General features: G+C 36.1%; 1 protein-coding gene across 1 annotated transcript in view; it reads left to right on the top strand.

Annotated features, from left to right (window-relative positions):
- The window catches only part of tweek (transmembrane protein KIAA1109 homolog tweek), a 1,221,702-nt gene that overhangs the window by 9,960 nt on the left and 1,198,153 nt on the right, over positions 1-13,589 (top strand). Inside the window, 1 exon segment of the mRNA XM_090406645.1 lies at positions 9,662-9,805. Coding sequence (XP_090262771.1) covers positions 9,662-9,805 — 144 coding nt within the window.

Here is a 13,589-nt window from a genome sequence, read left to right as displayed (position 1 = left end):
ATGTCCAGTATCACACTTTTGCTTTAAAAAGTGAAAATACTTCAAGGTGGTTCTGCATAGTATAACAGAATCTGTCACCACAGAGAAAGACACGAGATCTCTAAAACTGTGGACTAAACCCTGTTAAAGTTAGTCATGTATGTTTAGCAAATAAATGGCCAATGCCTCTTGTCCTAGTCAAAATCAACAAACAGCGCTGAGAAATCTCTTACTTAAAAACACTCTGTGACCTGGCTATAAAACCGTTATGATGGAAGGCATCTATCAACTGGACAATGCTACATTGTCAAAAATTTGGTCACTTGCAACGCTGCTGCTAGGCTGATTTCTTGTGTGTAAATGCAGAGAAAATCATGCACTGGCTTCTTTCAGCCTGCAGTGGATACATCCTGCCAACTACAGAGAGTGCAAGCAATACTTAGCCACCCAAAAATCAACAGAAGAAAACCTAAGAGCCACATCGACAACTGTACAGGCTCCCATACCAAATGCCAATAACTGTAATGGCTCAACAAACCACCCAAGCACTGGCCTCATATGCAGAGGTGGTGGCTTCAAAACCAGCAGGAAAACAGAACCATTGCCTAACCAAATCCAACAAAGCTGCAGTCATATGAAATTTGTGTACATCTCACAAACTTGTGAGACATACACAAACAATCTTTAGTGCACTAGTTGATGGTTAACAAACATATATAGAAAGACAACCTCTCTACAGATTGTGCTCTGGAATGCCAATGGTCTAGGAAACAAAATGTGCGAACCAAACTACAAGAATTTATGACATACTATAGTGCTGAGGTAATCCTTCTAAACAAAATGCATCTTCAACCAACCAACAACCCAAAGCTCAGAAATAGTTCTATACTGCAATGACAGACTGAATGCTGGGGAAGGGGGGTACAGCCATATTTGCCAAGTTCAATACAGAAGACGATGAAATTGTAAATCCTACCATTACCAACATAAAAATCATGGCAGGGATGTGGTTCAAACCACAAATCCAAATCTCCTGAAAATATATTCTGTACATAACTCTCCAAACAGACAGTTACTGTAATCAGACGTGACTGAAATTCTAGATACAAATGAAGCAAAAGAATTTATGTAGTCCACAGTTTTGGAGATCTCATGTCTTCCTCAGCAGTACACAGCTGCCACTACAGATGTACCATGTAGTAGCCAGGGACCTGAATTCTAAGCACACAGCCTGGAATAGAACTCTCAACCACTTTTCTGGCACCAGGAACACAGTGATTTTAGAACCTTCAGAACTCACGTACTAGAATCCGATAGGACTACCTGATGTCCTTGACCTAGTGATACTACAAAATATCACTCATCATACCAAATAAGCGCATATAGTAGAAAAGCAGATAACAGTTGCGTACCATGATGTACCATGATGTGCATGGTACATACAGATGTACCATGCACAAATTCCTATGCACTTTCAGATGAGATTAACAACCTGATCTGTGAAAAAGAACAGAGCCAGTTGCCAATATCACAGAATGCTGTCCTCAGAATACTGAAAAGTGCTCAGTAGGGCTACAAAGGAAGTTCAATATGTGTTTACAAACTATCAAAATCAACAGTGGGAGACAAAAGTGCTTAAACACAGAGGACCGAAGCTCATTTGACAGACCATAAATCCATGGTGAACATAGTTTGGTTTACTCAGATATAGACTAAGTTGAAGCTTTTGCCGACAACCTAGTACAAACTACACCCGTGTAGATCTAGACTTCATCAATAAAGTACACACCTGGGTATGATGTATGCTAAAATACATAGAGTACATAAATCTCATTCAACTGACATCACCTGCTGAAGGGCATGAAATCATCACTGAACTTAAAGATAGGAAAGCACCAGGCCCAGATGGGATTTCTAACAAAGTCATTAAATGCCTACCACATAACTATAATGTACATTGTTGCTATTATTATTTCAATATTAAGATATCACTACTTCTCTGTGCCATGGAAAGTAGCAGATTTAATCTCAGATTAAATCTGCTACTTTAGATTTAATCTCAGAACCACTCCACAGAACAAGTTCTCAGAGTCAGTGAAAACATCAGCATAGGATTTAACTGGAAGCAGCACAGGGTTGTTCTTCCTGGACATTGCCAAAGCATGGCACAATGGACTTCTTTTCGAACTCCTGCAGGCCAAATTCTCAGTAGAATTGGTCAAACTTAACAATTCATACCTTAGTAATCGTAAACTACAAGGATCACTGAACTCAACATCGTGGATGTTAGGTCATATGTCAGATAGCATAGAGCAGAGGTGAGGATATCTGCACAGTTGCCACCACAATGGCCCTATATGCAGATAACACTGCAGTAATGATACTACTTGCAACCTTGATTGGTAACCAAAAAGTGCAAAATGCAATCTCAGAACTAGAATAGTGATTCAAAATATTGCAAATTGATGTTAATACAGACAAGAGCACTGCAGTGTTATTCATAAGATGAGTATCCCCAGAGGGTGAAGTTGTCATGTTTTGTCACTCCCATTCCATGACAAAAAGTAGTCAAATATTTAGAGGTTCAACTAGATAAAGGACTTCGCTTCACAACTCATATCGATCATGTCTGCTCAAAAGCAAATAGAGCAATCGGGAAGCTATACATACCTGTTACTGCATAGTTGGCTAAACATGCAACTTAAATCCCTGCTAATGCAATATGCTGATCAGGCCAGTCTTGATGTGTTGGGGTAATCCAAAACAGATGTTTTGGATTATCTGTAGTTAATAATCCAAAAATCCAAGAAGCTAGTATCTCTGAGATCAAAACTTTCGTATGTGAAAAGGCTGCAAAATTCTTTGTAAATGCTGCTGTCTACCCTAAGCCACTAATCTACCAAATGATACAGTGAGTATGCCCTGCAAAACACAAGTGTCCCAAAACTATACTTAATAGTACATACTTAAAAAACACAAGTTTTTTAAGTATTTTTAAGTTCATCACAGTTGCAGTAAGTCTCCTATCTCTTTGTCTGGAGACAGGTCTCATGGATAATCCATCTAGGATAATCCGGCATTAAACTTCCGAGTGCATTTATTGCTTATTGGATAATGGATGTTCATGTATAGCTCCATGGTAGGTGAGCATCTCTTGTGCTAAATAAAAAATTCCTTGAGAATGAATCCTTCATCCTTACATTTTGTATGGGCCTCACAAAAACCTAGCAAAGTTAGGTTTTTGTGAGGATACTATAGATGCATCATTTGATAAGAAACAAAAGACATCTGACACACATATAAGTGTACCAGTGTTTCTCATCATGCACACAGTTGGTGAAAAGCTGAGAGAAAATGTCACCATTTTTTATTCAGAAGGGTTTAGGACTGGAAGGATCTCCCAAACAGTTAAAAAACTACTTTTCAGTGATATTCTTGTTGAAACATCATGTTAATGCATTCAGAAAAACTATTGAGAACAATATCAATGGGTGAAATAACAATTACATAACACCTCATAAAACACTCAACTGTTCTAGAGATATGACATCAGAATTGCATCTCCTTGATGTTCGAGATGAGGAGATGTTCAAGAGCTTCAAGATCAAGAAGTGACAGGTATGTGGTGCATCCTGATATGAAGAGATGGTCATCTGGTTATGATGAGGAACATCATCCTTATTTTGATAGACCTAAACCTCCAGCATCTGTTAAAGCAAGGTATCTCAATTATCCTGTTAGGCTGTACATCCCTAATCCACTGAGATGCTTTAAATGTTAGAAATATAGGCATACCCAAACTGACTGTCATGGTTCTACCACCTGTGCCCATTATGCTAGTAAAGAGCATGATAATAACTTTTTCTTTGAAGTGAAAGCCAAATATCAGAGAGAGATCATCCAGTCTACTCCTATTGCATGCTAAAGATGGAAGGATGAAAAAGAAATACAAACGATAAAAACAAAACAGAATATATCATATCAGGATGCAAAGAAGAAGCTAGCTACACACCACACCTGGCCTGAAATCCTCTTATGCTGAGAAGGTGGCAGTTAAAAAAAATATCAAAATCAACTCAAACACACATGTATCTTCCACCATCTGATAATTTCAGAATACCTGAACTTTGTGACTGTAAGCACTTCTCTATGGAGTGTATTATTCACCCACCATGTTATGGTCTCACTTGTGAAACAGCTTCTGAAATGATCCCATTCATTAGAATTCACTTGTCAGGAAAATCATGTCAAAGTTATCATTGAAAGATAAACCACCAGATACCCCCCCCCCCCCCCCAAAAAAAAGGTTACTTCTGTATCAACTGAAAGCAAACTGAATTCAGCAACTGATCCTGACACATCAGATGATGTATTGAACATTTTTCCTGAGGAAGAAATGAACACTGGCCATCATATTTCCCAAAGTCAGTTGACTGATATAAGCCTGACAAAGGTAAGTCCTCAACCTCTTGGAAGTTAGAGACAAGTTCACAAAGCCAGGTCAAAAGGTGAATTCTTAAAGCAGAACTGTTGTGGATTCCACCAAAATGTCAGTGATATCAAGGTTCTGCTGCAGATACACAGATCAATCTATTTCTGTCTACAGAAAACATATTTAGAACCCAGTGAGGACCCTATTATAAGGCATTTCACTGTTATTCATAAGGACATAACTGGAGCTGATCTTCCTCGTGGTGGAATCTATCCTGGTGGGTAACCATACTCCTCTGCAGCAGCATGTTGGGCTGCTGCTGCTGTTAAAGCAGTAATCATTTGCCTGTCACTGGGATTTCTTATTACAGTATGTTCCATTATTTACCACTGTTTTGAGTTAAATGAAATCAAACCTGATAATCTTATTATTAACATTTGACCTCCATGGATCAGGGACTCATTGTGGGTCATCATGAATCAGAGACTCATCAACCTTATATTGCAAATGACTGTCCACTTCTTATGGGTGAATTTAATGGACACAATACTCTGTGGAATAATGCCAGCCCAAATGGATGAGGCTGTATCATTGAGTGCATGCTTGACAATAATGACATCTCCCTTTTTAATAATGGACTCAATACCTTCTTCCTCATACTTATCTGCTTGTATTCTGCAGTATATTTTACAATCTGCCTCCCTGCCATTTTTTTACTACTCATGTGGTATATCAAAGAGAACATATATGGAAATAATCATTTTTTTGTGATTTGCACTACATCCTCACAGAAATGATGTTCTTATATGTTGATGCCATGTGGAAAATCGACTGGAATTGACTGAAATGTTGATTGGAATACTTTTTTCTGTCTTGCAAAATTTATTGCCTAAACATTCATTCAGACACTTATCAATGAAGCAGTTATGTATATAATAGTGTAAAATCTTGTATGAAGAAAAATTAGAACAAAATTTGTCTATACTGATTTTACTTGGAAATAACAAATTATATAAAATACTTGTATTAACGTTTACATTAATTTTTTTTCTATATTGAATCTGGTAAAATAATAGAGTAAATTGTTAAATTATTTAAGGTTCGCTGACATTGTACAAACAAAGAAATAGCTCAGACAGGATTAGACATATAGACCTGAGACTAGCGAAACTCGTGAAGATCAGTGGGCTATGGATTTTCCTGTCAGAACTCAGCGACAGCGGGGTGGTGGAGAAAACCCCTCCAAGAATATCCGGGCAGTTTAATCTGAGGCGTTCCAAGGTTGAGAGAGTAGGATAAAAGGGAGAAATCGAAGGGCCAAAGCGCTCTGTTCCTGGCTCTCGCTTCCAGTCTTGTCTCGAAGAGGTTCCTATGTCCAGCCATTCCAAGGATGGGGGAGTCGCATCCCGCCAGCAGAAGTCCGATGATGATAGGAGGTTCGTAACAGCAGTGACGGTCTATTCCAGAAGTCCCACTGCGAAGTTTCTAGACGATCTCCGAGTATGCTGTATCATCGTTGCCGAGAACTAGTGCCTGAATGCAGTTTTCACCAAAGGGAAGAGGAAAGTGGTTGTGATCTCTAGGATCTAGTGTGCTGAACTAGCTGACAAGGTTACAAATAAGAATTTTCCAGAATTTTCCTAGATTGTGAAAACTAAGGCTAAGACTGCTGATCCCATTGTTAGTTAGCATAAAGGGCATTCGTGAAGTCGAAAAGCTGTACTTCTAATTAATGGTGAACTAATTGTTTACAGAGTTCAGAGAAAATTGCTAATGTTATGTGATGAAGGGGAAATTGATTGTAAAGTTTAGTTATGCCTAATTCTGTTTTAGCCTAAGTTAAGTTACTTTAGAGTGTATATGTGTCTATCCACGTGTTTGATTGTTATGAGCATGTATATTGTTTTATATCAAAAGGCTTAAGTGAGAAATGCTAATCTAATTGAGCAGAGAACTAGACACCTGTTTTACTTTGTTACCATTGTCATTTAGCTGAGTTAATCAGAGATAGGTATTTTGATATGTGAAGATATAATCTTTGTACTTAACTTGATTTAGAATGAATAAACAGTTTTGTTTGTTAATAGCTTGCCTGATTCTGACTTGCCAATGCACTGTCTCATAAAACATAGAACCTGTGTGTCCTGAGGATAGAATAGCCACGACTAACTGATTTTTAGTTTTAAACGTTGCTTGAATTAGAATTAAACTTTAGCGATATTTCCATGTTGAGCTGGATGTTTCTCTTGCATGTATGGGAAAGACATACAATTCCTCTACACAATCTTCAATGGCACAGTCGAAAAACAAATAAAATTTTAAAGATCAGTGCAAGAGAAAGTCAGCAAGATAGACAAGGGAATTGGTTCCAGCCCGAAGTACTTCCTGAATCTAGACTAAGCACATGCGTAAATTAGTATACTTGTGGCCTTGAGAAGAGGGGGGGGGGTAAATTATAGCCAGAGAGGATTAAGGGTGATTGAACAAGCTCAAGCAACGACTACAAACTCGGTATTAGTACTGATAGGGAAAAGAATATAAAGGTGCAGTTTGAAAGTTTGATGATAAGTAAAGTAATTAAATAAATTAAAAGTAAAAAGTAAAAAAGGAAAGAATAATAATAATAAAAAATTATTACAATAGATTGTGATGTCCAGGCAACAGCAGATGCATTTCCCAAAACATCATCTCAGTTTTAAAAGGAACCTGAGTGCCAGTCACAAAAAAAAGAAATCAAAGACAGAGCATGGGGATATATTTCACAGCTATTTTGCCACATCAGATGTCATAGTTTATAAATGTGCTTGAGCCAAAGCATGTTATGTTAGATGTCAGAGTAAAAAATAATCTTCTTGAATCCAGTTTACATCATCTATCAGTCAAACAATCAATGAAAAAATTGTATGGGATATAATCTTGAAAATGAAGGTTAGATATAGAATACACCATTTGTTTACTTTGAAACATAATAGATGTGCAGTTGCTGAAACCAAAACCATTGCAGACAGTTAAAAAAAAAGTTGGTAGAATCTCGGTAACAGCTTCGTACCCTCCTGAATTTTTAATATTGAAAGAACAACAAGAGAAACAGCCTAAACTTTTTTACTATGGCTAGAGCCTTGCAATCAGCCATGCATTAAGAAAGAACAATTTGAATCAAAACATTCCAAAAATATGATCAAACAATTACCAACCATGTAAGATATTGGAGAAAATAGTTAAAGCCAGACTTCTCTGGTATTTAGAAAGCATTGCTCTTCTCCCCAACACACAATATGGCTTTCATAGACATCGTTCAGCATTGGAACATTTAATCCATTTAGAAACAATTAGAGATGCATTCCTCAAACAAGAACATTTGGTTTTAGTTTTCATGGGAAAAGCTTATGACATAGCCTGGAGATATGGCATATTAAAAGACCTCTATAACCAAAGTTTCAGAGGGCACCTTACTGTTTTTATTAAACACTTTATCTAGCCTCGTCTTCCAAGTATGAGCGAGAAGCAGATTATCTTGGCTGTATCATCAAGAAGAGGGTGTCCCACAAGGCTCTTTTAAGTGTAACAGTGTTTTGCTACTATGAAAAGACAGCTTTAGCAAGCCATCACCTTATCTCTTCATGGGCATTTAGATGGGTTCAGGTTTTCAACAGAAAAAATGTCCTTGTACACTTCTGCTGAACACACTCTTTACCCAGAATTGAGAGTTGGACAAACCGTTCTTCTGGTAGCAACAGAAGCCAAGTTCTTGGGACTCATCTTTGACAGAAAGCTTACATTCCTGGCGCACACACTTATCAACTAAGAGAAAAGTCCAGGGGAGCACTGAATATCCTGCATACTCTATCCTCTACTGAATGGGATACAGATTGATCTTTCTTTGCTTCACTGCATTTTGTTCGATCAAAGCTGGATTATGGATCTGAAGTCTGTGGTTCTGCAAAGGAGAGTATCCGGCAATGGGTTGATAACTATCCTTTATCAGAATATACATATAACTACTAGCGGATTTTGCACATCACCCATTCAAAGTCTATGTTAAAGTAAATGAACCTGCTCTGTCACTTTGAAGGAAACAGTTGTCTCATAACTATGTTCTGAAAATAGCATTTTCTGAAACATTTCACATGGATTGGTATTTTTTCTCTTTATTAAACCCATAACAACATTCCTTCATGACAGGTTTGCACTGCCAGACTGGAAGCCCATGCTTTGGACATCCCTTCACACAGGATTAAATGGAAGAAAACTAATGTTTTCTTCCATTAAGAATATTAAGAAGTCGTTACAGATCCAAAAGATTATTTTTTGAGTCAGCCATGACTATGAAGAATTTTCCTAACCTAAACAAATATGGTTGCATTAATTTGCCAAAAATTTGGGAGACTGTTATCTTAACAACTCTCATATAGCTGCAATTATCTTTTTACAGCATTAGACTGAACCAAATTAGGACTTTAGATCTTTTGTCCATTACAATTGCATTGTTTCATTTACTCATTGTCGCATATACATGCTTGTTGTGCTCTGATGAAGCTGATTTGAAATTTAGCAAAATATAAGCAACTTAATAAACATCTTTTTTTATAAAATATTTTATTTCATGTTGTTAATACCATTAAAAATAAGTCATGAGTAACCTTCAATACCTAAGCTTATCTGTTAGACTTGTAAGCTTCTTTTTACCCAACAGTAGAGTGTTCCAAATTTAGAACTTCAGTTCTTTATCCATTTGTCTGCTAATATTTAAATTATTTCCTCTAAAAACTGTTTGTTATTACTGCTTGCATATTATGGCAAAACTGTTTTGCTTTAAGGTTGCTGATTATAAAACCTATGAAATATTAGTATCTCTATAAATCAGTATTTATTTTGTTCCTTTGTTGTGGTTGTGATTTAAGCTACAAAACTACAGATGAACAGTTGCCAACACTTATTAACAAGTCGACCGGGAAGTTACCCAAGTAGATAATTAGAGACAAATAATGTAAACTTTATCTATGGGTAGGAATATCTGGAACCTGGATAAAAGGATCATAATAACCTGAAATAAAAAGATTCCTTAGGCAGCAGATCTTGGGGCAATATCAGGACTCGTGACACCTGCTTTCCCCACAACCAATCATCTCACAAGAGATGGATGTATTTTTATAATACACATTATTTTTATCTTTTTTTTAAAAAAATTTCTTATAATGCTGTATGCTATTATGATTGCATATTTATAAAAGTGTTATCTAATTATTTTAGGATCATTATCTGTTTCTGTCCTTTCTGGAAAAATTATGTTCCGTGATGTAGCCTTCATTAATGAAAATTTCACAGTTCGAGCACAAGATGGATGGATCATTTTTCGTTGGTGGTATCCATATGTTCATAAGGAAATTACAGAAGGTAAGTATGCTTATCATCTTGCTTACAAACTTAATTCAAAGATTATAATAAAGTAGCAACTTGGAGAACTTATTGAAATCCTGCCCTTTTTGATATCAGAAACTGTTCAGAATTTTTTGAAAAGTTGATGTCACCATTATATTTGCCTTCATATTTGGAAATAAAATCACTTACAAAATAAAACTACTTACAAAAGCTAATGAGGTTGTACATATGTTTAATAATTTTTAAATTTAATTTATACCACAACCTTTTTTGCTACATGTAATGAAACACTTAGCAATTTCATAAGTCCCCTGTTCAAAATGATATTGGCACAATAATAATGTGCTCTTGGGTAGTGTGATCAGATCGGTTTAAATGCATGCGACTTTTGCACTGCCTATCTTCCTTGTTACTACTACCTTATCTTTACCATGATTTTTTTTTTGTCCCATTTAACATCTATACAAATTTCATGATTAGTGAGCAGTGGAGACTAGTTTATTTTTTCTTGTATAAAATTATATAGTTTGCATGATTAGCCTAGTGGAATCCTGTCCTTTTTATATCAGAAACAGTTCAGAATTTTTTAAAAAGTTGATGTCACCATTATATTTGCCTTCATAATTGCAAATAAAATCACTTACAAAATAAAACTTCTAGGAGTGTCCTAGGTTCGATTCCCGTCGACGATGTGAGGAGCTTAAGGATCTTCTTCAGCCATAGCCAAGTTAGCTGGTCTTGGGTGTGGACAGCAGATTCCCCCCCCCCCCCCAAGTTTATCTATGGTTTTTCATCCCGCAAGCAGGCAAACCGGCCCGATGAACACACATACACGGATACAGTCATGAATATCATCCTTAGGGTATTCAGCAGAGAAGTGGCGAACTGGCTGCAATAATACGCCAGTAACCCGTCATTAGGAGGGGACTCAACCCATCCTAGACGGATGAGAAGGATAGGATAGGAAAATTATATAAACATTGCTTTATGTTGCTGTTATAATGATTTCTGGGTTATACAGACATTCTAATGAAGAATGTGTGTAAATTAAATTTATATTCATATAAATAATATCAGGTATGTAATTATATTATTTTTCTTCCTCTCTGATACTTTTATTTATTTTTTGAATCCATTTTTTATGAGTTATTGAGAATTAAAAATAATAATAATTATTATTATTGTTATTATCTGAAACCTCCAGGGAGTCAAGGACTTATCGAGGGATGCTATAAATCATTCAAACCAGCTGTCATACCTTCCTTTAAATTTATTCACACTAGATGCACTCACTACCCCTAAAGGCAAATTATTCCACTCACTCACTGCTCTGTGAAAGAAAAACCTAGTCCTCACCCCTTTCTTGACTGTGAATAAACTTAACTTCCATGGATGCCCCTTTGTTCTCTCTTCACCTTCCATATAACGAAAAATTTCGTCAGACAATATCCTATAACACCCATTCAAAAGTTTATAGACCTCTATCATATCACCCCTCTTTTTCCACCAGGGTCTGTAATCCACATACTCGCAATCTGTCCTCATAATCTAAATAATCCCATAATCTGGATATAATCTTTGTAACTCTTTTTTGCACCCTTTCCACAGCTTCTTTATCCCCTTGGAATCTGGGAGACCAAATCTGCACATAATAATCCAGGTGTGGTGTTATCAAAGCCTTATAAAGAGGCAAAATGACTTATTCTTAGATGTCAAGGTTCGCTTCAACATCACAATTATCCTCTGAATTGTGTTTGCAACTTTTACTATGTGACCTCTGAACTTCAAATTCCTATCCATCCACCAATACTCCAAGATCCCTTACCTCCTTAGTTTCTTGTAGTATAACCTCGTTAATATAATATGCCGTGGAAATCTAATCACGCCAAAGTGCATAACCTTACACTTACTAACATTAAACTGACAGCCATTTTCGTTTACCCAAATTTCCAGCCTATTCAAATCATTTTGTAAGTGCTGAATATCAGTAGCATTCCTGATTGTCCTGCCTATCTTTGCAACATCAGATGAACAAATGTTGAACCATGCCTGATGTCATTAATTTATAGATTGAACAATAATGGCCCAAGGACTAAACCCTGAGGTACACCACTGGTCATCTTGAATCTGGCAGATCCACACCCAATATATACCACTTTTTGATATCTGTCTATCAACTGTCCCCTGATCCAAGTCAAGAGTTTATTTTCCAATCCCATATTCTCCATTTTATGCAACAGCTTTTTGTGTAGTATCCTATCAAATGCCTTAGAAAAATCCAATATTATCATTGCGTATCCATTCCCTTTATCCAACTCAGCAGTAACATTGTTATAAAATATGAGCAAATTGCTAAAACATGACCCTCCTTTAGTAAATCCATAGGAGGTAGATGTAACTCATCACTGATATAGTAAATAATGGTTATAATGAGGCACTTTTCCCTTGTGTTCGTTATAAAGAAGTTTAATTGTATTTCACATTCCATATAAGTTACCATACCACTTGAGATTAGATCTGCTCACACATTCCTGAATGCTAACAATGTGCCCAGTTTGTTCCTAATAATCATATTTTTTAATATGATGCTACCATTGATGCCATCTGTTCACTCCCATAATTTTTTTTGCAGAACTGTCATACATGTGGTCTTTAACGATTGATCCATAAATTAAAATTGGTTTGAACACTAAAAGAAACTAACTAGTATACAGCTAGTTGAAGGATTTACTTATTTCTTCATATTCCATATAAATTTATTAATCTGGCTCACTACTATACCAGGTTTGCTTATTATGTTGTCTATTTCCATATTTGATTTGCCATCTTTACCCTATTTATATTTTGCCTGAATAGCTGAAATGTTTTTCTTGTTCTATGAGCTCACCATTCAGGAATCAGGATGTTTTCATTGTTTTTGCCTTCTGTAATTATTGTCTTTTTATTGCTGATTTTCATGCATAATATGCTACAGCAGTTATTCGATATAGTTAAGGAACCCTGCACTTTTGTACTGGATTATTTAAGTGTATAATATCATCAGAATAATAAGGTAAAAAGGTGAGATTAACATAATCAATTTTGATATCAGATCTTATGATACTTTCCTTCATAATATGCATGATGAATAAGTGGAGATATTCTGTGTCACATCTGATTTAACAGCAAGCCATATTCCTGTTCTTCCTTCAATGCTAACTGCTGGCCTACAACTCAGATTTAGTCTATATGTTGCTCAGTATAATGCAGCATTTATACTATATAATTGTAAAGTGTTGAATAGTTTTTCTGTTTTTCACCGTCTTAAATACCTTTTAAAAGATGCCTTTAAAGTGCCTCCCCCCTTTAGCACCTTTATTTTGCATTAAGTAAAGGTGCTAAAGAGAAAAAAATGTTTGTCTTCAGGTGAAAATCTGACTATAACAGCCTCAATTTGGCCAAGCCTAGCTTGGGCCAAATTGAGGCTGTTATAATCAGATTTTCACATTAGCCTTTTCTCAAGTGCTCAATTAAATGTTACCTAGAATACTTAGTAGGTAAATTCCTCTGTAATTCTCATATTCAATTTTATTTCCCTTTCTACAGTATTTCTAGATGGGTACTATGAAAGCTCTACTCCAGTTATCCAGAATTTGAGTTCTGTGCAGACACTTCTAAATTATAAAGTGTCTGTGCTACATAATTAGAAACTTTTACACTGTAAAATTTTTATACTTCCATATTTGAGCATTTATTATTATATTATTATTATTTGACACTTCCAAGGAATCCAAAGACTCATCGAGGGAGGACACCTGCT

Source organism: Typopeltis vanoorti, chromosome 16, assembly GCF_054136105.1.
Source record: "Typopeltis vanoorti isolate ZY-2024b chromosome 16, IOZ_Tvanoo_1.0, whole genome shotgun sequence".
Classification (NCBI taxonomy): domain Eukaryota; kingdom Metazoa; phylum Arthropoda; class Arachnida; order Uropygi; family Thelyphonidae; genus Typopeltis; species Typopeltis vanoorti.
Note: the sequence above shows the minus strand (reverse complement) of the source record. Positions and strands in the feature narration are given on the sequence as shown.